Below are 25,813 nucleotides of genomic sequence, written 5' to 3'. Positions count from 1 at the left end.
CTCCCTCCTGTTTGCATCCCAAACCACTCTGCCGGGGTTCCAAAGCTGCTTCAGCTCATCCTTCACTAGTTGCAGATACACATTTAGGTCAGCTCCCGGCTGCTTTGGACCCTGTAGGAGCATGCACATGTGGATGTACTTTCTCTTCATGATTAACCATGGAGGAAGGTTGTAGACAAACAAGATCACTGGCCATGTGCTGTGCTTGTTGTTCATGTTTCCGAAAGGATTTATCCCGTCAGTGCTGAGACCGAGTCTCAGATTTTTGGGCTCTGCCCCGAAATCCGGAAATGCTGTGTTGAAATTCCTCCACTGAGTCCCATCGGCAGGATGTCTTAGCACCCCAGGTTCCTCCACACGGTATTGCCCGTCAGGATCGAATGCAGCCTACGCCGGATCGTGATGGACGAGATACCTCGCGTCCTTAATGTTCTGCATCCAATGTTCAACTCGGCCACCTGTCGTAAGATACCAGACAGTCTTTGCCAGCCTGCCCTTCATCACTTCTTCCCCATCGTCTTCGCCAGCTCTGGCGTTTTTCTTCTTGTATCTCGATGCACCGCATATGTGGCAGCTCTCATGGTTCTCGTACTCTCCAATGTATACCATGCAGTCGTTTGGACATGAATGATGTTTCACGCAATCCAATCCGAGCGGGCATGTAATCTTCTTCGCCTCGTATGTGCTCTTGGGCAACTTGTTTGGCAGTGGAAAAACCGAAGCAAGGTAACTCAACAAGCCCGTGAAGCCCTTATCTGACCAGCATGATGCTGCCTTCAGCCTCAAAAGTTCGAGCATCACTCCGAGCACATTGTTTTCTTCGCCAGCTCCATCATACAAGGGTGTGTTTGCGTCCTCCAACAATTTTTTAAACTGAGCAGACTCTGCCTCATCTTCGGGGTCCTCCAACTGCTCCCGTAGGTACGGGTCATCTAGCATTTCGGCAATCCTGCCACGTGGAGCTACTTCACCTTCCACATTAGCCTCCTCATCGACCCTTGTTTCTTCCTCGGAATCATTCGCCAGATCATACCGCAGGACATCATCATCTTCGCTACCGCTACCGACATCAACCGCATCCTCCCCGTGAGAAGTCCAGTGAGAATAACCATCGACAAAACCCGATGCCAGCACGTGCATCTGAACATCTTCAGACTTCATCATGCATGTGTTTCCACATTTGCGACATGGGCAACGCATCATCAAAAGTCCTTTTCGTTCCATATCACCTTTCGCGACTCCAAAAAAGACCGTCCATTCGGTTATCCATCGAGCATTGATTCTTTCCTTGGCGTACATCCAAGAACGGTCCTTCGATCTACAACACAATACACAAGAAAACAAAAAAGCAAAATAGTTAGCCTAATCATTGACAAGGAGATTAGGGTGCTAATTAATCGGAGCTAACTAAAATTTTGAAATTAGAGACATTCGGAGAGAAATTGGAGGCCGGCGAGAAAGATCGGGAGGGAGAGAGAGCTCGCAAGCGAGAGGGAAGCTCCGGGCGACGACGAGGAGGCCGCATTTCGGCCGGCGGCCGCGGAGCTCAAAAATTTGAAATTGGGAAAATTCGGAGAGAAATTGGAGGCCGGCGAGAGAGATCGGGGGGGAGAGAGAGATCGGGAGGGAGAGGGAAGCTTAGGGCTCGAAGATCGGAGCTCGCTGGCCGCCGGAGCTCCAAAAATGGCCAGGCGGCGCCGCCGGCGCGGGGGGGAGGGAGGAGGGCATACCTGGGGTGCTCGCCGGCGGCCATGGCATGGTCGGGCGGCACCTCGCCGTCGCCGGAGAGGAAGGGGCCGCAGCTGGTCCGTTACGACGCGCGGCGCGACCAGCTACGGCTCCGCTCAGCGTATTTAAAACGCGAGTAACATCAGTGTCGGTCGAGGTTTCCTCGACCGTTACTGATAATCATCTACACATCAGTAATGGTCGAGCTGGGCAGCCCGTTACTGATGCATGGTTCATCAGTGGCGGTCGCCCCATAAACGACCGCCACTGATGTTACTCGCGAGCTATGAGTGTACATCGGTGGCGGTCGTTTCTCGCGACCGCCACTGATGTGTCGCTTGCCGGAGACAAGCGGTGCCCGCTGGGATCATCAGTAACGGTCGTGGAAGCGACCGACACTGATGTTCTTCATCAGTAACGGTCGCGCCGGACCCATTACTGATGTGACGCTGCATATAGACCGTTTTGTAGTAGTGGCAAGAGCTAGGTACGGTTTACGGTCCCGGATCGATGCCCACTGCGAAACCAGGCCGGAGCATCGAATTTGATCTCCCGGTGAAGCCAATCTCTCAGTAGCGCACCACTTGCTCAACAAGCAGGGCACCTAGATAATGGATTGCAGTTCTACCACCAAAAAGGATATGGAGGAGACGCCGCGCGGCCTCGGCTTATTATCCTCCGAGAGGGAGAAAGCCGCTTCTTTGGTGGAGACGGCGACGATGGCGTCCAAGCTCCGGGGCAGAAGAAGATGACGCGGCTGCCGCAGGAAGAGATCGACTCGATCCTTTCCCTGACGAAACCGCTGTCCACTTATACGCCTGATGCCGATCAGGCGGAGAGCGACAGCGACGACAACGTCAACGAGCTCCTCCGCGACATTGCCCAGGCGAGGGATTCCCTGTGGGAAAAGATCTACAAGTTCCAGGACTGGGTGCGCAGCGAGTACGCCGCCAATGGCTTCATCGAGGTTGACGACGACTTCTTAGCCCGCAACGCTGAGTGAGTGCCAAGCCATCATCAAAGAAACATTCGATGGCTTATTGGACACCGAATCGGATGAAGGAGACTATTGACGAGGCGATTCTATTCTGAGTTCATAGTCTACTTGGTACCGTCTATCTTATCCATCTAGGAGCGAATTTCAGAAAATTCTGGCTTTATGGCCATGGATGCAGCAAAAACACAATTTTCTTGGCTAATGGTACTCAACTCAGTGCTTTACGGACAAAAGCTTTCAAAAATCTCCACACTAACCAATTCTGAGAAGTCCGTAAGCAGACCTTTGGTTATGGTAGAGTTTTTAGAAATCTTATGGCCGTAAAACCTTGTTGGGTTAATTTCCATTAGCCAAAAAGAAAGAACAGATTTATCTGCTCCATTCTTGATGCTAGATATGGGCAATCTTAGATTTTGAGAACAGTTGTGGTTATGGTGTGTATTAGTTTGGACGGACTTGCCTTGTGCAATAGACTCAACTGATAGGAAAGGTAGATGTTCATATGTCTGTTTGTAGTGTTTTGAGCTACCCCACTAAGGGTAAAAATGGATATGTACTTACACTCGCCCCTTTACGTCAATACTCTATACCTGCACTTTATTTCCTTGTTATGACATGGATGCGCTTAGCTGGTAGGAGTATTAGCCTTACACTTTCGTGGATGCGGCGTCTATGGATGTTAGGAAGTGTTGCATGATGATCTTTCATTTCATCAGTCATGATGTTTGCCAGTTTGCATAGATCAATTACATATATGTGCTTCTTTGTGAGCCATGCACCATGTTAAAGAGAGAAGTTACAAATTAACACATGTATCCCGATCTATTTAATTATTCATCTTTAAATCCTTGAAATTAGTCCTAGCTTTGTTCTCTTTGCTTCCAGTCACAGCTTTTAACCAATCTTGCAATACTTAGCAACATGGGTGGAGCCAGCCGGCTCATATAGTGCAAAGTCTATATACAGATGCTCAAGCAGGTATTTGCCCAAAACAATCATTGTTAGTTCATTCAATCAGTAGTATTTAATAGTGTATGCTGAGGGCCGACGACTAGCGCCATGAAGACAGGAGATGTTGGCTTTGGGCCCCTGTTGGGTTTCCAAAGTTTGACGATGTTTGGGGAGATGGATGAGTTCAGACTTGGTGTTTGTTGTTCCTCTTCAGTGGTCCAGGTTATGCTTTGTCCAGTCGTTGCTTGTTGCTATTCGGGGAGGATTCATGCGTCAATGGTTGTTCTTAGGTCTATCCTATACGATTTCCTAGCTATGCAAAAGCGATCTATTGTTTGGACTCTGGAGTGGTTCATTAGGGGTGCTAAGCACATTTGTCACATGTTCTTCTTTTGCATCTTGGAAGCAAGATTAACTACTGAACAAGCTAAAGATGGTGATTCTCAATCATCCGGGTTGATTTGCAGATGGCAGGCGATGAGTGAGCCACTGTTCTTGATCCCCAGATCAGATGGTCGAGAGAGTTTCATATTGGGCTCGGTGAAGCGCCTTCAAGATCTATATCTCAATGTTCCTAACCTCGTGTGCATTTGCGGTCGATTGTTGGTTGAGTCGCTGGCTCTATGGCTGGCTCACACTTTCAAGGCATGTTGAAGACTTCAGCTGTGGCTTTGCGTTAGTCTTCTCAGCTGACCCTCCATCAGACTCTAGCTATAGTCTTCCCCTCTTAGGCTTGATGTTTTCACTGTTCTTGTAACCAAGCCGTGCAAGTTTGCACTTGCCTATGCTCTCTTTTTGAGAGTAGTATAACCCCTTTGTTTTTAGTTATATATTTCATGTTTCGAAAGAAAAAAAGAGCGTGCGCAATTGCCCGAGGTGGCCTAGCAATACTCTTAGTTTCTTTCTTGAAGTCATTTGACAGAGAACAAGGAGACCTAGACTTCTCCGGGGCTCGATATTAAACCTTGTTCATCCAGGGAGAAATTTTCGCTTTCTACAAAACTTCACGATCGGAGGCTCAACAATTCTGTCAGTTAAGAGTCAGCAGTGCAATGGGGGTTGACATCACTGCTAAACATCAAATGGACCCAATAAGACACTTAGACTGTCGCACTAGTGACCCACGGGGCCCCACTGGTATGGGACGCGTAGGTCGCAACTAACGAGACCCGCTAGGCAGGCTCCCCGGGAAGCTACCAACTCGCTCCCCCGCACCTTACCGGGCAACGGTACCGGGGCACCTCCCGGGTACTGGGGCTTTGGGGGGTTGCAGGTGGGGCTGACGAAACAGTGGAGACAAGACGAGACAGCGAACGCAGTGCATTTAATGCACCGACAGGAGTCACATCGGCAGGGCTAGCCTTGCCGAGCAAGTCTAGAGCGGCTACCCTAAGAGGGATTTTATTTACAGTGCATAGTGGCCTGGGCGCTGCATGAAACTCAGCGTGGATCTACAGTAGAGTAAGTTTTGTGGCAATGACATGCGTGTAGTTAACGTGTCGCGCTGCATGCATCGGCACTTGTGGTATCCCCTTGTCTATAAAAGGAGGACCAATGCCATCGGTCAAAAGGTTCGAACCCTAGTCAGTAGCAAGTAGTATTGCACCCATTCATAGCAGAATCCCTTAGAAGAACAAGTAACCCACCCAGGAACCCTGGGGCAATCTGTAAGAACACACAAATTCGTGAATACAACTCAAAGCAGGACGTAGGGTGTTACACCTCCGGGTGGTCCGAACCTGAGTAAATCCGACTGTTTACACTTCGTGTCTTACGTCACGCCGGCGATCGCGGAAGTGCTCGCCTCGCCCCTCACCGAACAACAAGGGGGTGCCCAGCATCCCTGGTGCCGGAGACCCGTGCTCCGACATAGATCATCTCAAAACCTAATTAGAAGGTTAATCAAGACCTGACTATTTCTAATGAGAGAGGATATCCCTTATTTATTTATTTATTTATTTATGAGAAAAAGGAAACCCATGAGTAAATGCTGAGCACTAAAGAGTCGGATGACGATTGCCATCCGCTCCGAATTACTTCCAAAAAATTGAACTAGAGGCGGGCTTGGGAATACTATCGCACCTATAAATACCCCCCGGCCTGGCCAAATCCCAAATCACTCAACCCAAGCCACTCGCACTATCATTCCCAGAGGGCCAAAACCTTCCTCTGCTCTCGCCCTCCTCCCTATTACCTCCGGGTGACAATGGCCACCCCGATGGACCAGCTAACCACCTTCTTGTCCAACATGTTCGCCGAGGTGATGCTTCCCGAATATTAGTTACCATTTGAAAGGAATCTAAACATAACTTAAGTTCATTTCTCAAGTTTGGGGGTATTTGACTTTTTCCTTTATGTTGTATGTATGTCTTGGTGGGGTTAGGGCCTACTAGACACGCAATTCCAGGAGCTTCAGATGATCCAGGGCCCTGACATGCCCAACTTCATCAGCGAGGTCATCACCCTCTTTTGTGAGGACGGCGAGCGCATCATTAACGAGCTCGCCAAGCTGTTGTAATTGTTTTTCTATTCTAATGCCCATCCGTTTCACATGTTCAAAGATTGCAATGGTTGGTTTGGTTATGTGTTGGGGGTTTGTTGTTGTGTGTGGGACAGGGACAAGCCATGTGTGGACTTTGACAGGTTGGATGCTATTGCTCATAGGTTCAAGGGGAGCAGTGCAAGGTGATGCTCTTTACTTTTCTTTTTTCATGTTTTCTTGAATACATGTTTGTGTCTCTTTTACCGCAGGAAGTTCTCCAATAGTAGGAGCTATGTTTGTTCTACTCGTCTTGGTGCACAAATAGGGTATTAGATCTCATAGAATGAGCAGATCTAGATGCATGGTGTCCGGTGGTCTTGGGGGAGTATTATCATCAATTTGGTCATCAGAGTTTTATTGTGTAGATTCGATAAAACGGATCCATTTCATGCATAGATCGGACGTCTTGTTCTAGAAATATAAATTCCTTTATAATTGGTAGATCTAGATGCATGGTGTCCACTCATCTTGTGGGAGAATTTTTGTCTCATTTGGTAATCTGAAGATAATATGGTGTAGATGCGACAAGGGAGTCCATTTCCTGCATTGATCTGATGACTCAAAAGAGTGTTGTTCCATGTTGGGTGGCCGCTCAACATGGGGAGGGTTGGCATCTGGTGGTTTTTAGATCTATGATGCTAAGTGATTCTTCCAATCAATCCGTAGAGGGTTCACATCCATTTGGATTCGACAAAGTAATATTATCTGTTTCGCTGTAGTGCATTATATCGGTGGTTTTCCCGAGCTAGAAGTTACATATTTGTGGAAAGTTAATCTTTAATTAGAAACTAATATTACTATGCACAAACCATTCCCTTTTTCCTAATAAATTTTGATACAGGTCGGTTTGTAGTATCCATTTAATTTTGATGGCAAAGTTTGTAAGCAAATGGTCGTATACTTTTGGCATTTTAAAGAAGTTTGTCAACTGTCCTGACTGTATATTTTTGCATATAACAGCGTTGGTGCTCTGAGAGTGAAGAACACTTGCATTCAGCTACATGTGTTTTGTAAGGAGAAGAGCCTCAATGGGTTAGTTACCTTCTAGCATTACTTTAGGTATCACTATACCTTGGAGTATCACTATTGTCTACCATTGTCTTATTTAGATCTTCGTACTGAATGTGATGTCTAGTGTGCTTTGCTCAGCTACTGTAGCATCACAAGTTACTGAACTTCTTTTTTTCCTTTGTCAGCTGCCTCATGACACTGAACACTGTGAGCAATGAGTTCTATAATATGCGCGGCAAGTTTCAAATGATACTTCAGGTATTACCTTATTTTCTAACATTTGTCGCAGTCTTTCTGTTGCAATCCAATAACTTTACTAGCCGTATTTACAGGAATGCTTCTATATGAAGTTAGCTTTATATGCGAAAAAAACCAGGCAATTTTACTTAATTCTACACAAGATACATATGATGTCAATGGATCAGTTGATTCAGTTTCTTTGCTGGGCAGATCAACAAATGAGCAAGCGTCTTAGTAATACCATGTTGTTATGATGTACTCCATTCATCCCATATTAAGTGCCAAAATATTAAATGTATTTAGAGCTTATTTTAGTATATAGATACATCCATATTTAGAAGAAGTTGAGTCACTTAATATGAGAGACCGAGGGAGTAATTAAGTTTTTTTGGTCGCTTACAAACGGTGGTGACATGTTTATCTGTTTTGGAATGCAGCTGGAGCAGCAGGTCAAGACCTACTACTCTAAGAAGTAATTAAAACGGAGCAACAAAGCGGAGCAGAATGTTCTGACGACAACATGCTCTCAGCTTAGCTTGTAGGTTGAAGTCGGTTGCTTCTGTGAAGCCTGTAGCTTGTCTAGAGACAAGCTGGTCATCCAGCATCAGTTAGTTTTCCTTTCGAGTAAACCGTCTTCCATCGCCGTCTTGCAGATTGTCATCAGTGGTCAATGTGGTGACTGAATTAGTCAGTATAGTGGTCTAGTGTCTGTCGTCTAGCTTGTAATCGCCTAGCAGCGCTGTACTGTAATATCGGCAAGAATCAAGATCGCTCCTCGATGCCGGTTGGTCATCATATATATCGACTGGACAAGGGTTGTTGTTTTGTTGTGATGTTACGGGAATACTAATGTTATTTTTGAGTTTCAGTATTTGCGTGGAGTTGGTCAACAAACTGTAGAAAACGGCAATAGTATCTGTAATTTGTGCCAACTTTTTTCATGTACTCCATCTGATGCTAAATTCTTGACTCAAAAATTTGTTCAAATATGGATGTATCTATTCTTAAAAACGTCTAGATACATGTAATATTTCGACAATAATTTAGGATCAGAAGGAGTACCAAATAAGCTGGTAGAATATACTTGGATCAAGGAATTAATGTGAATCTCCATCTCTCTCAAAATAATAATAATAAGCTAGTTGATAAATGCATGTGAACGAGAACTATTGGTTGGATGGTCAGGAAGGTGGTTGTACCCCAAACCACCTGAGAGGTTTGGTTACTTGTCTGTCTTATTTCAGGTAGATTATCCTCTCAGTGGTAGGACTCTAGCACTCAACTGAATACATTTTTTTTTGAAAAGGGTAGAGAAATTCCCAGCCTCTGCATTAATAGATGCACACAGCCATTTTTATTGCAAAGTTTTAAAGAAACAAGTCATCAAATTCACCGATCTTCGATCGTGGATACAAGGATAAGCCAGCGAAGTAAAGCAAACATAGCGATTCTATGCTTCTAGACGACTAGAACACCGCCAGCCAGCCCGGTTGAAGATATCCCGAGATATCATCTCCAGCCGGTTGCATCCAGTATCCAAAGGTGCCCGCTGGTGGGCAGGGACCAGCAAAGCCCAAAGACGAATCCAGTGTGTGACTTTGAAGATAACCTGCAAAAAATGAGGAGTTCTTGATCAATTAAAAATAACATCATTTCTACAGTTCCAAATAGCCCAACAGAAAGCCGAAACTCCCATCCGAATTTGAGATTTAATCTTTTTTTCCACACCATTAAGCCAATTGTCAAACATATTGGAAATTGATGTCGGTGGAGGCAAATTAAAAGCACAGAAAATGATGCGCCAAATAATACGTGCAAGGGGACAAGAGACAAAAAGATGTTGTACAGTCTCATCAGACTCGCAAAAACAACACTTTAAACTCCCCTCCCAATTTCGTTTCGCAAGATTATCTTTTGTTAATAAAACTTGACAATCAAGGAACCACATAAAAATCTTGACTTTTGATGGAATTTTTAACTTCCATATGAATTTCTGATGAAATACCGTTTGCCCATCCATATAGTCCACGTATAAAGACTTCACAGAAAAGACGCCCGAGGGAGTAAGACTCCACACAAAGCTATCAGGTTCGTTCGAGAGGTTAACCATCATCAAACGCTGAACCAAATGTAACCATCTTGTCCAATTGGCCCCGATCAGGTTCCGCCTAAAATGTATATTTAGAGGAATCGTCGCAAAGACCGTGGCAACCGAAACATTTTTATGTTGCACAATACGAAACAAAGATGGATATTGATAGGAAAGAGGGGTATTGCCAAGCCAGGTATCTTCCCAGAAACGAATTCCAGACCCATCCCTGAGGATAAAAGCACCACGGCTAAAAAAATCATTTTTAACCCGCATAAGTCCTTTCCAAAACTGAGAATCAGTTGGTTTGGCGATCGTCTGGGACAGAGTGCCATTCTGAATACATGGAAGGCAATACCAAACGATAATGTTCTGCCTCGAGCAGTCAACTGAATACCTACCTTTCCACTTGATCGATATATCCATTCTATTCCAAATTGAAGAATTAATTTGTACCGGCACGACGCAGGACTCATACCACCCGTCGCCGCTGCGATACTTAGCTAGGATTCACGAGGGTTTCTGTTTTTATTTTCCTTTTCCCCAAAAGAGAGACAGAGGAATTCGAGCTGGCATTGTTACAAAACTACTTGCCATCTGTCACATCAAGTCAAAACTTTGTTTGACTGAAACAGACCGCCACCAAAACCAAATCTACAATGTTTTAGCAGTTCAGAGATGAAGTTCACTGTCACACAAAAAACGGTTGATGGATGAAACCTATGCTTTGCAATAGTTGGAAGAAAAAAAATGCACTTGTCTCTAGAAAAAAGATATCAACATATCTTATGATGGATCTATTGATATTGATTTGATAATGTGGCTACGATGTTTTATTATACATAAACTTGGTTAAGCTTACATAACCTTGACTTAAGACAGAATCAATAGAGCTTATTGGAAAGAAGAGGAAAAATGTTGCTACGTATATAAATTAGTAATCATGATACATGTTCAAGGTATTTAATAAGTCGAGTACCAGTTTATATACGCTGGCAAGCATGTACATGCATTCACTCTTCTTGGGCTTTCCTATTCCCCTTTTTCTATTCTTTATGAAATAAGAAAAGCTAAATTCCCTAACCACAACTCTAGAATAATGAACTTTCGCTTTTCTAGAAATTTTCAAAAAATGAGATGATTATTAATGTTTTTTTAAGAGTGAGGTTTAGAAATTGTAAATGAGCTTTCAACAAATGATGACAAGCTTTCAATTTTTTAGAGACTTTATTTTAACAGAACTAGCTTCCTTTTTTGGGTAAAACTTCCTTTTTTAGGACAGAACTTTCAGTTTTTTGGACAAAACTTTCGATGTTTTTAGATGAAGGTTTTTTTAACTTCCAAAGTTTAACGAACAGACTTTTTGTTTTTATACGACCTCTTAAATTTCTAAGATGGACCTGTTGTGTTGCATTGGGCTGTGTTGCTTTGCTTTTTCAAATAACTGGGCTGTTTTTGCTTTGCTTAATTCTTCGATAGAAAGCGCAACCGCCAGCTCGTCACCCTTGCTTTGCATTGAATGTGTGGATTGGAATGCTCCTCGCGGTTCTTTTTTTCAGAATCGCGCAAAGCTGCCGACGTGGCACCCCTGAGCGCTCGCCCCTCGCTTACTGGTGTTATTGAAACGAGTACTTTTCCCCATTCTCTTATTTCTCTCTATTTCTTTTGTCAGAGGTAGAGACTCGTTTTTCTTTTATGAGACCAGGACCTCATCAATACTTAGTACCGCATCAGTACATTCTGGTACATAATATATATACCTTATCTGCTTTTAAGTACCTCATCAAAATATCAAAACAATGCACATCAACCTCATGTACGAGAAGAAAATGACGGTACGAGCATCTATCTTGTCAATATTTAGTACAACCTCTCTAAATACATAATGATACGTCATGTACCAAAAAAAAACATAGTAGACACATTCATCAAACTTTAGTACCTCGTCATGTACCCATGGTACTTATTAATCTTATTGCGTACATTAGGACATAGAAGGTCACATTAACAAGTATCAAGAAACAAATAATTATACGTAAATCAAATAAATTTTAGAAGCTACCTAAAGCACTAACGCACTAACGTATCCGAAAAAATTCTGCACTTTTCTTCTTGCCGGTGCTCACTCAAAGAAAGAAACCACGAATTGCAAAAGCAAAACATCAAGATCTAGTCTCGCTCGTGGTACCACGGATTGGGAAGAAGTACTGGAAACGGAGACGGAGGTTTTGCTCCTCGCAGATCCAGAGCGGGGGCAGGTGCATTGGGAGGGTTCACTCGGTTGATGCAGGGATCAAGGTGAGGGGTCGCGACGGCGGACGACGAGGAAAGTGGAGGTGACCGGCGGCTGGTTGAAAGACGGCGAGGTTCACGGCTATCAACCCTCGGGGAGAAGCGCGTCGGTCATGTTGGCCGCCGGCATGCTCGCGCTCAGGCCCGTCGAAGGCTAGAAAGAAGGAAGAAGTCTTCCGTTACATAATTCTTGTGTCAAATTTGCCCAAAAATGAATGTATCTATTCCTAAAAAGTGTCTAGATACATGTAATATTTCGACAAGAATTATGAAACGGAGAGAGTAATAGTCTATGAATTGTGGTAGCATGTGTCAGGGAGTAAATAGGAAATCATGAGAAAACATGCGGGCAGGACAGGCTCACCACTTTCTGCTACTCCTTCTGATGCTAAATTCTTGACTCAAATTAGCTCAAATATGGATGTATCTATTCTTAAAAAGTGTCTAGATACATGTAGTATTTCGACAATAATTTAGGACCGGAGGAAATAATTAAATGGCAGAGATTAAGAAAACTTCTAAATGAAAAAAGGACAGGCGGCGAGTATGCATGGTGGGTGTAAATCACGCCCATGTTACCAGGAGGTTTGGCAGAAGTTTTGAACGATAAAATGTCCACCATCGACGGATGAGAGAGCTTTTGTCTATTAGGATTTTCTGCGTGGCCTTTGTAGCCGGACATTTGGCATTTACTCATCTAGCGAACATTGTTGAGGTCCCTTTGAAACACAAAAATTTCACGAAATTTGCATGGACCAATAAGTTAAATTACTGAGCAAATTCCAACTAAACATTACTTGCTCTCGAGTTCAATGTTCTTATTCCATCGGCAAGTTCAATGCTCTTATTCCATAGACAGACCACGTTCTGCAACAGCAATAGCACCCTACAAGATACCGGGCAGGTATGGAGTCTTTACAGTAGGAACAGTATCTCTACGATCAGATGCATCGAGCACCAACATACGTGATTTACCAAAAATGTGCAAAATAAAAAGAATAGATAAAAAACAGCTGAAAACATGTTGACATTCCAAAGGGTTTAACCCAAAATAATTTACAGACTCCCAGATGGATTGGAAATTAGACTTTAGTTGGCCATGTTGCTTGAGCTGACATGATTATGCCCACGATCACTCCAAACAGTCCCAAAGCGCTGCCAAAGATCTCAATCACCAGGATCTTTACAAACAGTGTTGAATTCTGAGCATCAGACAGTGCACAGCTGCTTCCGATTATTCCCACACATACCCTGAAAATTTTGCAATTTGATTATCTGGACCCATGGGAAGTAATACACAAGTAAACAAAATGTGGAGGGTGGTGCTTACCCGCAAACAAGATTAGCAAAGCCAACAATAAGGCCCGATGCAAATATTGCATAGCCAGCTCGGAGAGACTCTGGATCATGCATTCGAGATGTTGGCACACTTTCAAGCTTTGTTTGGAGGATGATTGCCACGATTACACCATAAATTGCAACAGCCTCACAGAAGATAACACTGTAAATGTAGATGATGCATAGGTATCAGAAGTTAAAAGACAATACAATATGCACAACAATCCAAAGATCACAAGATTTAAAATTAACATTAGATAAACTTCTAACCCAAATATAGAGCAATATGCAAACATTACCGAACCAGTTTTGCTAAGATTCACAAGACTCCATCTTCCCAAGTACATTTTCTCTCTTGTTTGCCTCCAAAGAAGCAAAAATAAGCAGATGCATGGATAAGTGCATCAGATGGTATTTAATTGAATCAGTGAATGTTGGGAATACAGGCAACATAGGTGGATTCTAGAAGCCAGATACAGAAGTTGTTTGAGGAACTGGTGCACAAACTAAACTACAACATCATGGTATTAGCCACTCATGCGAACTACAGCACCCTATCTGTCTATTGAGGATAAGATCCACCATGCATCGATCCATGCAGGATGAATAATGAATTGCTTCAAGATACCAAACAAATCCTAAAATTCATTATTCCATTGTTTATACATATATAATCCATTGCAAACTGTTCATAGAGTGAACCCCTTTAGCTAAGTTATCTAGAAATAATCATGGTGAGTTGAAATGATCAAACTTACTAAAATACAGTAGCTACAAAGATATTGCTAGGTCACAAGATCAAGATGGGTGAAACAAAGCATAACTTACTGATATAATACCACTATCACTAACCAAACTATTCGAAACATCACTTACTCCGTCTGTATTATTCACTAGAGTATATAAACTGTGAAATGTAGGATAAATTGGGACAGTGCAAATCTCAAATTACCAAAAGAACCAAACACTCCACCAGCATCTCAAATATTATTAGACGTTACAGACTCAAAATTCGGCTACATAGTCCCTATCGGACTGGTGTTTTCCTTTTCCTGTCTACATGATATTATCGACGTAGAGTCAAACAATCCACTTCACACATATTAGCTCACATGGTGCACAGCCCTTGCAACTTAGTAAGACTAATGAAGATTGAGCAATGAATCAAGTGACAAAAGAAACTATGGAACTAGAGTGAACCATAACAACGGACTAACTGCAAAGCCAAAACAAAAATACCCTCCAGTTTTGACTTCCTAGCTTTCTATCACGATCCATCCAGTGAAGCTGGTAGGGCTTAGGCATTTTTCTTTTGCATGTTGTTAGCAGGTATGCTTGTCAAAAATCAACACAACTCAAGTTTTGGACCAGCATCAGCCATCAGGAACCAACAAATATCCAAGTGTCCAGCTTGGCACTTGCTAGGACGAGATGTTATGACTTGAAAACACCTATATAGTTACTAAAGACTATAAAATAAGGAAAAAGGGTAAAAATATTAAGGGAGAAATGAAAGAGTATATCATTCATGCAAGTGTAATTTCCTTTTTTATTGCCTAAAAAGGATTTTTGGTTCTTTTCTTGTTTAAGAAAAAATAACCATCACATTTTTCGAATTGCAAAAGTTCATTGATATAATGGCTAATCAAGTATGATACATGAGGATTCAGGATGAGTGCCTAACATAACAATGGACATAAGGATTTACACTTCATGTAATGCAAAATCCAAATCGTTCCTTTGCATGTGAAGTATTGTTCAGTGTAGACTGTAGTGACAAGAAATCACAGCAACGATTTAGGAGATGAGTACATGATGCTACTGAATCAATAGTACTCACAACTAAACCAAGCCATGTATACCGTAAAGGCGACAGGAGGCCAGGATGTTCAAAACAATAAAGACATGAAAGGGCACTCAACTAATTTGACTGCCTTGGGGAATAGTGAAACGGTCTCCTGGAAACTAAGAACATGGTAAATTTCAGCTAGGCAATAACTGTTGTTACCTGTCGGTCATTCTTTAAGAGGATCTCATTAGTGTCTATCCCCATGTATAACTTGCAACAGGATGATGCCTGGTTCTTCCTAGCAATAGATCTATTGAGGTAACTCATGGTAGAAACACCCACAGTATTCACAGGAGAATGTATTCATGCGAGGGTAGTACTTCGTTAAACAAGAGAAGAAAGATTGGTATTTAAGCTACTCGATGAATAATCCCCCCACTAGCATGGATAGAAGCTCGGTGCTTTGCACTACTCAACTATCATCCCTCAGCATAAATTTCCACGCAATACCAGCAAGGATGCTAACTAACAGATGAAACGATGCCCAGCCCATCCCTGACGCAACCACACATCACCAAGTTCAAAGGAGCACGAAACCACGAGCTCATTGGGCACTAAGCACGGCCAAATCTAACTACGGCGGCGCAAACGAGACGACATCGAACAAAATCAGGCCATCATCATGGTAGCCAAGGGCTCTGCAGATTGCCTCACCTGATGAGGTTCTTGGAGGTGATCCTGGGCGCCTTGATGGCGGCCCCGATGAGGCTGCTCCCCGTGATGAAGATCCCCCTGCGAGGCAAAACCGCGGGAGCAGCATAAGCAGATGCGCGCAACAGATCTAGCGAGGCGAGGCCTCGGGGGGTTGCAATTAGTCTCACCATGCTGCGCCGAGCACCGAGACGCCGATGGAGACGGCGATGCCGATGGCGGAGAAGGTGTAGGGCGAGATCTGCACGAGCGCGCGCGCCCACGACGACGAGTCCGACGACATCCTCTCCTCTTCCCTCCGGCGATCTCTCTGGCCCCAGCAAATTACTGGCGCTGGATCGGGGATATTTTCTTCTTTCTTTTCTTTCTTCGGGGAGGATGGTTGGATCGGTGACTCGTGAAGAGACGCGTGCGTGGTCTGCACGGAGACCAACCAGGCCTGGCGTGGTGGGGCTGAGAAAGGAGACGCGCCGTCCGTCGGATCTGGTTATGGACGGTGGAGGGGAGATCGTGTTTATGGGGAGAGAGAGAACTAGAAGGAGCCAAGCCCGGATGTCTCTACTGGCCAAATTAGGGAAGTTGTTGGGCCTCAGCTCGAGTAAGCCCAGCAACGAGTGATGGCCCGGTCCGAGACGAGTTCGACTCTTGGACTCGGACGCAAACTCGACTCGGCTTCCATCATCTGGTTTGCCCTTTGTTAGTCGTGGCAGCCCCCACAAGGTATTCACCTAATCTCACCTGGTTATCTCGTCACAGCTCCACGAGGAAATCGTAGAATTCGCCCAGAAGAAAGAGAAAGGAACTGAGATCGGCCGGCGTGGTAGACAGGGCGGCCGCCATGACTTCCTCTATGGCAGAGGAAGACTTGCAGTCGGTGCTGGAGCAGATGCTGCAGCTGCGCCTAGATTCCCCACAAGATAGTAGCGACGACGGTGGGGTTACTGCTCTCCCGGATGGCGCCACCGATCAAGTCCAGGCACAATCCGCTGCCGCCCCCGGCGCCGCAGTTAACCCATCGGTTGAATGGGCGGAGATCATCGTGAGCGAGATGATGAGCGCCACCTCCCTGGACGACGGCCGCTCCCGCGCCGTCAGGATCCTCGAGGCGTTCGGGGCCTCCGTCATCGGCTCTCGCGCCGCGAAGATGATGGGTGACAAGGACAGGGAGCTGGGAGCCGCGTTGCGGCAGAATACCATCCTGAAGAGGGCAGTGATCGTGCAGCACCGGCGGCAGCTGGAGGGCGAGGGGAAGACCAAGGAGCTCCAAGGAATGGTCGCAGAGTACCGGGAGAAGGTCAGGCAGCTCGAGATTAGCAACTACGCACTGTCCATGCACCTCAGGAACGCTGGTCCCGAGAGCTCCGTGCCGGGGCCGTACCATCCGGAGGTGTTCTGAAGTCTGAACCACGGCGTCCACTATGTGTCTAACCGGGTTAATTATTTAGCATGTCGGTAGCATGACTGCACGAGGATATCTCATTCTCTGTTGAGTGTCTTGCCGTCTTTTTGAAATAAAAAATATTTTTTGTCCATTAATTGGTATAGAAGTATAGAACTGGTCACTAAACTTTTTTTGCGTAGACATTTAATCAGTTTCACAATTGGCTAAACCAAATAATTTGTGTCATTTGTGTCGCTCGAAGCTGTACTGCCACCGATGTGGACTTCTTTCCCATGTAGGCCGTCAAAATGTCACTAATTGAGCTTGTTGGACATTTAGGGTTAATGATTAGGGGTGGTAAATAAAGTGCAAACATGTCGGTTTACGTGGCAAAGTTAAGGGAACACTAATCCCCGCATTGGCGACAATACCACTTCAAGTGGGACAAATGACCAAAATTATCTTGTTTTGTCAAACGTGAGACTAAATAATGTCTATGAATAGAAGTTCAGGATAAGTTTTATATTTTGGTGTCAACTGAGAGACGAAAAATTTACTTTTCATTTTTTACTTGTATCCAACGTTCTTTTTGAAGGTATACCTGTTTCCAACATTGATAATTTTTCATTGCCAAAAGAATAGTGACTTGGCATGTACTGTATAATTCTATACTCTCAGAACAATACTTTTATTCCTATAGAGGTGTTAATTTGTAGCGTCCATATATTTTACTTCTTTTGATCCATACATAGTACTAAATTTGATACTTATTACGAATCGGAGTGAGTATTTGTTAACTTCTCGTCGATTATCTTAAGAGGAAATTGGTCACAAGACATCGTTATTTTGCGGTCTTTGCCCAAACATACCGCCTATTGTGGATTTGTCCAATACCATTACAACTCTTGGGACATTTGCTGAAACACACCGCCGTCCAAAAAAGGGAAAGTTGACCTCTTTGCTTTTTTTTTTTGCTTAGGATGGATGTTATGAATAGTTTTTTTATCTAATGAAAATTTTGGCCTAGAAAGTTAGTACACATGTGCCAATTTTGGACATCATTTCATTACAAAATTGGTCACCATTTCTCCCCAATTCAAACCATAACAGTCCACAAAATCATGGATTAAAATTTTGGCCCCGAATGTCAATACGAGAAGGGGTAATATAGTAATTCAATACACAAGAAAAGTCAACTTTCCATTTTTGGACAGGCGGTGTGTTTCGGCAAATGTCCCAAAATTGTAATGGTACAGGACAAATCCAAAATCAGGCGGTGTGTTTGGGCAAAGGCCACAAAATGACGGTGTCTTGTGGCCAATTTTCCCTTATCTTAAACGTGAAACCATGCATCTCAGCTAGAGGCGGAGTCAGGCCCAGGCAACAAGGGCCAAGGGCTGGGGCTTGGAAATTCATTTTCCTTATGTTTTACTCCCTCCGTCCCATATTAAGTGTTTTTCTATTACATGTATCTAGACGCGTTTTAGTTATAGATACCTCCATATTTGAGTAAATTTGAGTCATTTAATATGTGACAGAGGGAGTAGTATAATAAACAACGGTTATGGCCTAGGGTTTGAACTAATTACAATGCATGATACCATGTTGGCCTGGGATTTGGTTGAATTCTGGCTCCGCCACTGATCTCAACTATTGTTGCAAAACTTTCGAAGCCCTGGCATGTAACGCAGGGACAATGACTAGAAATGTTAAGCGTAATTGAATATTTAAATCATGGCAGCAGCGCATGGATAATTAGCTACTCGGTAATAACATAGGTAACTGATGCATGTCTGACTTGCATGTATCCTTACTTTCTAGTACGAATAAGAAAAATTAGTTCATCGATGTAAGTTTGAAAGGAGTTGAAACTTGTAATTAACCACGTTTCCTATACGCCCTAACGCTGCAGTCTGCCTATCTTTGATCCATGTTAGCTCTAGGGTAGATTACCGGTGGAACCAAGATGTAACTTCAATTATAGGTTCGTCAATTGCTCTAACAGAATCAAGCTCGCTTTTATTAACTTGCAAATCCATAAGAAGGAGTACTTGAGAATGCGCGAAAATTAATACCCAAATGGCTCACTGCCTCTGAAATGATTTTGAGGGACATAGGAAACTCCATCTAGCCAACTGGTCCTTGGTCTGTTTGAAAAGGGAATTTGGTGGACTAAGCATCCCCAACCTCCAGGACCTTAAATTGTCCCTGTTAGCTTCCTGGGTTAAAAGATACATCTCTAGTGATGGAAAAATCTGGAAAACAATAGTTGACAGTAAATATGATGCACATGCTCCCAACATTTTCTACAGCAAAACTATTGGAGTTTCCAACTTTTGGAAAGTAGTTATGTGGGCAGCCAAAGTTACTAAATTTGGCTACAGATGGATAGTGGGGGATGGAGCTAAAATCAAATTCTGGGAAGATGTGTGGTTTGGTTCCTCCTCTCTTGCTGTCTAGTTCTAGCCTCTTTACATCATTTCTAATGAATGCAATGCTGCTATTGTTGAAGTCTGGGATGGACACACACTTCAGCTCACTTTTAGGAGAATCTTTTCCCAGTCCATGATGGAATCCTTGTATGCCCTGGAGCAAGTTGCACAAAGTATAATGCTTAGAGATGACATTGATTCTCTTATCTGTCAATACACAGCTTTAGACCAATACACCTCAAGTTCTCTATATAGCATTATTAATTTCAGAGGGGTGAAGCAGATCTTCATCCCCTCCCTTTGGTCTATTAAAACCCCACCTAGGGTTCCAGTTTTTCTGTGGCTGGTCTCTCGTAACAAAATTATGACCAGAGATAACCTGAAAAAAAAGGATGATTGAGATGTCTTCTGTCCATCATCTGTTTTTTGACTGTGTGGTTGCTAGAACGATCGGGAAATCAGTCTCCCTTTATTTCAAAAGGCTGCTAGGCGCTGATTTAGAATCTATAGCCAGATTCTGACTTTCCAATAAGAAACATGGGGCTCTGAATTCTATATGCTCTGCAGTCCTGTGGTGCATTCAAAAATTTAGGAATAGCTTTCTTTTTAATAAAGCTGTTTGGTCAAGCTCTGATCAACTATGGTGCTAATCCTTCAATCTATCCAGAAATGGAGAATTATCTTCAAGCGGGAGAATTTGGGGCAGGTAGAGGATTTATGTACCCTCCTCCGCTCGGTGCTGAAGGCACCCCCTCTCTTGGGCTGGCGTTAGCAGCAATTGAATCTACTGGAGGTATGATTCGGCCGCTGTCACCGAGGCCTGACGACAACCTTCTGGGAGATTATGCAAGGCTCAAGATCTCAGACGCGCTCCAGTTATCCCCCCCAAATGCACTAAAGCTCGCTGAGCCCCTCTGGCATCCCCCCAGCCATCTCCCGTGAAGAAGAAGAAGAAGAAGAAGAAGAAGCTGGCGGCGCTCCATGCTCCACTTCGATGCAATGCGTGGCTCGTTGATTGCCGCGCGCCGGCTTGTAATAGCTATAGGTCATTTTGGCTTTGCAAAGATAGGACTAGAAGTTTGGTAGCTTTTGGCCTGATAACTGTTCCGACACCTCGCATTTTGCTACTCTGTTCCATCTGACCTGTTGGGTCTCAATGAAAAGTTGGGACCGAAATCAATGGTCCCTGTTCATCTTAAAAGAAAACTCGCTCGGAAAAAAAAAAGTACACGAAAATAGCACGCATCGATCAGTTTTGGTCTGAAACGGGGAAGCCAGTGTGGATCGTCCAGACCGGTAAAAAGTCTCGTCATGCTTCTACGATCTACGTGTACCTACTGCTGTGTGACCACTGACCAGTCCACTGACCACTGGGTCAAGAAGCTTTGCAGCAGCGTTGACTACTGATTCATCGATCCCTCACATGTCAACCATCACGAAGTCTGGAACTGTTGACCACTTACCTACGTACTCCGTACCAATTTTTAAAAATGCTTTATTAATAAGCCATAAGTTGCCTCAAGCAACCTGCTTTTTTTAGCAGCTTTTTTTTTAGCAGCTCCTCAAGCAACCTGCTTGATCTTACATACTACACAAACATAATCCATGATTAGCAGTTTAGCACACCCATTGCAATCTGCCAAGCACCGAGCCAACAGTACTGTACAATCATTTTGTCTGAAAAAAGCAATGCTGTGTTCGGTTTGCCTTCTGTTTCGAGGAATCGTTCAGTTGTAATTTGCTGACAATCTGAACCTGAACTTAAATCACTATAGCTAGCTTTTTCTGTGCAGCTCTCTTATCTTACCTGCCGCATCTCAATGCGTGATACGCGCGCCTTCATTGGTCAAGAAACTTTGCAGCGCTGACCAGTTCGTGCCTTGGATGTCAAACCTTAGAAAATCTTGACCAACTACCTGCCATGCCACTGCCCTTTGATCCGGTCAATTCTACTTGATTTCTTCAAGGAGGACCCAGAAAAAAGAAGTACATGTAAATCGATCAAAGTATATAGCAGTACATGTAGGGAAAGAAAATCGAGAGCATCGTGAGCTGAGGTGGTCTGGTTCCTTGAGGTGGAATCAGTCCACACAGGTTCAAGTTCTAAACTTGACATGGATGTCAAATTTCTTGAATTATTTCAGGATTTAACCGGCACTATCCTTTTAGTGGTAGGTGACATACCTCTCAATCTCTCAAGATCTGGTGCATTGTCACGCTGATCGGACGTCCCATTGCAATATCAATTCCATCCTTCTAAGGCATGTACAATGGTTCATAGACTGTTTTTTCTTGTGTGTTTCACGTCGTTTAAAAGACAACAAAACATGTTGTGCGGTAACTTATCTCTTAGTGTCATATTTTATGATTAATGTCCATATGAATAAAATTAACTAATTAAATGTTAAGAAGATGTGAAATTTAGTATAAAAGAAAAATTGACTTATCATTGCATTATCCTTCTTGTGAATATATCATTTCTTAATTAAGATAATGTTCATGCATTTCTTCATTCCACCCTTCCACATCGGCATTTATTCAACATGTCATCGGTAAAAAAAAATTGACATCAAGGGTGTACGATAATTGTTTGCCTGCACCGATTTTCTACCTGCTTACTGCCTCTTTAGCAGGGCCCCAAACAGTGTTCTTATGCACCTTTTAGGGCTACACGCAAAAAAGAATGTCTTCAGTAAGGCTGCTGATGTGGTCCATATTTTAGGGAGACCCCTAAAACAACCCCATCTAGCCCCTGTTCCCAAGGGCCGTAGGGAGACTCTGTCCACTTTTTTTTTCTCATTACCCTCCTCTGGCATAGCTCCACTTGGCCCATCGGCCCTCCCTCGTTGGTCGTCACCTCCAACCCGTCTCCCCCACCCGCTGCCACTGAGGCCTCCCTTTGCTTCCCCTAGACATCCCATCGATTCCCACCTCTGCGCTCCTCGTCGCTCTGTTGCCCTGCACTCGACGGCACGTCGCCATTCCACATCGGATGCCCTGTCACCATTCTGCCGCCCTGCCTCCGGCCCTTCCTCTCACCGCCCGGCCTCGGCGCCTGCGCCCTCAGGAAAGAAGATGATGAGAGGAGAAAGAAAAACCGCTGACAAATGGGTCCCATAAGTCAGTGTGAAAGTAAAATTAAATAGAGGTTGAAATGTTGCCGAAGCTCGAATTAAAAGAGGGGCTGAAAATTTAGCGGACAGCGCTTAAACAGCATTTAGAAGCCCTATAACGGGTGCTTTGAAAATGCTCTTAATTATTTAATTCTTTGGTCAAATTTAAACCTGCTGCTTCTTCAAGGGCTATTAAGAGAAGGACCTATTCTTCCAAGACGCCTTGCTCTTTCAAACAAATAATCAGAAATAACAAATCTACTACTACATGATTGCTAACAATGTGGACCATGTGGTGTGAGGTTGCATTACATAATTGGATTATTGGAGAGCGACGCCTTGCGACGTAGTACATATTCTCTTCACAGAAATTGCGAGGAGCGGCTTCGCCTTTCTGCTTCCGGCGTTGAACAATTCTCGCTTGCTTCTCTTCCCGGCCAGGCTAGATCTGCCGCTGTCTCGACTACTCGACTCTGCGGCTCTGCCTCTGCCTCTCTGATAACCCGTACTGTCCAAGTAAGCTGGTCAGTAAAGAAGTTTACAGACCCCGCGTCGTTGTAACGAGCAGGAAAATATGCTCGGGTTATTACGTCTGACTATGTGTGACAGTGTCGCATCAGTCCCGACGGCTTCAGAGATGTGCCATTCGGTGTGATGTCTTCCTTTTGTACGTGTATATGATAAAATTCCACTCACAATTCTTTCTCTTACACAATATCTGTCCAACTCGATTCGTCGGTAAGTTGGAAATTAGAGAACTGTGCTACGGATATACGACTGCGATCCATCTTCGTACAGCGATTCAGTCCACTCCTTATGTGTTCTGAAACATCTCTCCAAAACAGATGGTCCGTATGTGGCAGCAGGAACGTGTGCAGGCTGCGGCCAATGGTACAAGTTAGCTAGCGACAGGTCCACGTCTCGATCTCGTGGCAGGCAACGACTAAATCCATCCGCCCGACCGGTCAGCGAGACCATCTTGCATGCTTAATTCAAAGCTCGTGAGTTTGATTTCTAAAGGAGACGAATAAACATTTTGTACTCGTCCATTTGGTGTGACAGAGTCGTCACAGAGAAGTTGTAACTTACAAGAGAGTATACATGCGTTGGGTTTAATCTTGATTGTCCATTTGTCCGTCTCGTACTCACATGGTGTCACTAGCACAACACACAGTGCTACGGACTAAACATAAAAAATCTATAATGTTTAAAGATAATGTTTGCTATCATTCGCTGTTTCATACTGCATCAAATAATTCATAGCCTCCAATCTTAATGTTTTGTGTCTCAAATGGTGGTACGGTGAAGAGGTCACTGGAATTGACGAAATCACAATAGGTGCTTTGTAGTTGATGGGTACGCTACTTCCGCTGAAAGAACGTCGTTGGATAAACTCTAAAGGTTCCACCAAAAGGAGCCAAACCACCAGATCTACTCTCAGTTCGTACCGATTGAATGAACTAAGTGTAGATTGAGATCTTTATAAGAGTGAAGATAAAAAATGTCTTGTCTAAAGAGAACCAAGTATAGATTTCTGAGATTGCATGTCATTTTCAGGCTCACGGAACATAGACCAATTAATGACCTCTTTGATAAGGTATATGCATCGTAGCATTATCTAAAAATCTCTACATCAACATTATGTTAGTAGTTGTTGTATTAGTTGTGTTTCTTGTGATATGGTATAACACAATCAAGGAGATATTTCATTGGATGCAATCTTGTTATACAAGTCTATGCAAATATAGATAAAGAAGGAACCCGTTTGGGCGAGTCACAAGAAACATTGGCTCCACATCTTGGAAGAGGAAGCGCATGCTCGAGCATGGATGCCCAATTCGCGAGTCTGAAAGCCTAGAAGAGGACGAGCATACTGTATCATACCCCCTCCGTCCCATATTAAGTGACACAAATTTGTCCAAAGATGGATGTATTTATGCCTAGAAAGCGTCTAGATACATGTAATAGAAAGTCATTTAATATGAGACGGAGGGAGTAGGCACTAATCCAGTCCTGCTAGTTCCTGTTTCAGGAAGCCAATCGCTATTTTCTCGTTTTTTACATGAGTATCAGAGGTGGCGATTGGGTTTCTAGTTGAGACAAAATTACCATCCCAAAATGAAACACATAATTAAATAGCCTAGTGTCGAATTACCAAACTACCCACACCAATACTACTCCTAACCGGTACGGGTAAATTGTATCATAAAAAGCCTCCTATATATAGGCCAACAAGAAAACAAATATGTTTGATTTAAGAATATAACCGCCAAACATGATTGATATATACATTAACAAGAATAGGCTCAAACGGTATTGGAGAATATGTTTGACCTAAGAAAAAAAACATTAGAACACAAATTATTGGTCAAGCCCGTCTCAGACACTCAGTCCAAATGACAAAGCAGATTAAGTCAAAATATAATAGTTTTCAGGGAAATGGTCAGAATATATAGCTAGTTCCTCATATTTACAGTGTTGTTGATTGTATTCCTTATCGTGGAATGTCCATGTCAAATAACGAAGCTGGACCAAACAAACAACTAAACTAGACTAATCAAATTAACTTCCTTGGTCATCAGCCAATAAAATCAAGCATATATTGGTCTGTTATGTCAACCCAGGCATTTTTAACTCGACTCCTACCGTAGTTCCTAAAGATATGGCAATAGATTATCGGTCAAGTCATTTTGTTAGTCAATAGATGAACCAAATGTTTCAGTCACAAAATAGATGAACCAAATGATCAAGCAACTTAGGTCAGAAACTGTGAGTTGTTTAAGAAACAAATGGTAGCTTTCCCCCTTTTCTGAGTATAATCATGCATGTCTCTATGATAACAAATTGGAGTCAAACAAATTAAGAGTGGATTAGAGTGGTTGAAAATAAAATGGCTAACGGAAACGATTCTAAGAGATACAAAAGCAGATCTTGGTCATCAGCCAAGAAGCTAGTCATCAATCATTCTTACTCCATCGTTTACGCACGTATGCTATGCATTTTAAAATCAAACATACCTTTGAAAGTTGAAACTGTCAATACCTACTACTTTGGGACAATCTTAAGCTTCAAGCGAGAGACATGAAAAATGCTAGGACTGCGAATGAACAGAGTGGAGCGTACCACTCCTTTACCCACTCTTGCAAGTGAAAAGCCACCAACGCACCAATTAATTAATCAGATGAACCAGCTCATACTC

At 43.5% G+C, this 25,813-nt stretch overlaps 3 protein-coding genes across 3 annotated transcripts; 2 read left to right on the top strand and 1 right to left on the bottom strand.

Moving 5' to 3' along the window:
* The first annotated feature begins 5,808 nt into the window (after positions 1-5,808).
* Positions 5,809-8,294, top strand: LOC100838084 (histidine-containing phosphotransfer protein 1). Its single transcript, XM_003566820.2, has 6 exons — positions 5,809-5,936; positions 6,060-6,190; positions 6,293-6,361; positions 7,179-7,250; positions 7,415-7,487; positions 7,907-8,294. The coding sequence occupies exons 1-6, from the start codon at positions 5,883-5,885 to the stop codon at positions 7,943-7,945; spliced, it is 438 nt and encodes a 145-aa protein (XP_003566868.1). The 5' UTR covers positions 5,809-5,882; the 3' UTR covers positions 7,946-8,294.
* A 4,336-nt stretch (positions 8,295-12,630) lies between these two features.
* LOC100846505 (V-type proton ATPase subunit c''2) lies at positions 12,631-16,096 on the bottom strand. The gene is made up of 4 exons (XM_003569287.4): positions 15,859-16,096; positions 15,692-15,769; positions 13,181-13,351; positions 12,631-13,101 (listed from the first exon to the last, which is right to left on the bottom strand). Exons 1-4 carry the CDS (start codon positions 15,969-15,971, stop codon positions 12,933-12,935), a joined length of 531 nt encoding a protein of 176 aa, XP_003569335.1. The 5' UTR covers positions 15,972-16,096; the 3' UTR covers positions 12,631-12,932.
* Positions 16,097-16,465: 369 nt separating this feature from the next.
* Positions 16,466-17,220, top strand: LOC100837474. The gene has a single exon (XM_003566818.3). It carries the CDS (start codon positions 16,527-16,529, stop codon positions 17,082-17,084), a length of 558 nt encoding a protein of 185 aa, XP_003566866.1. The 5' UTR covers positions 16,466-16,526; the 3' UTR covers positions 17,085-17,220.
* Positions 17,221-25,813: the final 8,593 nt, after the last annotated feature.

Source organism: Brachypodium distachyon, chromosome 2 (genome assembly GCF_000005505.3).
Source record: "Brachypodium distachyon strain Bd21 chromosome 2, Brachypodium_distachyon_v3.0, whole genome shotgun sequence".
Taxonomy (NCBI): Eukaryota; Viridiplantae; Streptophyta; class Magnoliopsida; order Poales; family Poaceae; genus Brachypodium; species Brachypodium distachyon.
This window is presented reverse-complemented; position numbering and strand designations above follow the sequence as displayed.

Coding starts and splice junctions, on each gene's coding strand:
- LOC100846505 (XM_003569287.4), bottom strand. CDS start 15,971: ATGTCGTCGGACTCGTCGTCGTGGGCGCGCGCGCTCGTGCAGATCTCG. Junction 13,352..15,691: donor ACCTCCAAGAACCTCATCAG/GTGAGGCAATCT, acceptor CTACATTTACAG/TGTTATCTTCTGTGAGGCTG. Junction 13,102..13,180: donor TTTGCTAATCTTGTTTGCGG/GTAAGCACCACC, acceptor CAAAATTTTCAG/GGTATGTGTGGGAATAATCG.
- LOC100837474 (XM_003566818.3), top strand. CDS start 16,527: ATGACTTCCTCTATGGCAGAGGAAGACTTGCAGTCGGTGCTGGAGCAG.
- LOC100838084 (XM_003566820.2), top strand. CDS start 5,883: ATGGCCACCCCGATGGACCAGCTAACCACCTTCTTGTCCAACATGTTC. Junction 5,937..6,059: donor TGTCCAACATGTTCGCCGAG/GTGATGCTTCCC, acceptor TGGTGGGGTTAG/GGCCTACTAGACACGCAATT. Junction 7,251..7,414: donor AAGGAGAAGAGCCTCAATGG/GTTAGTTACCTT, acceptor TTCCTTTGTCAG/CTGCCTCATGACACTGAACA.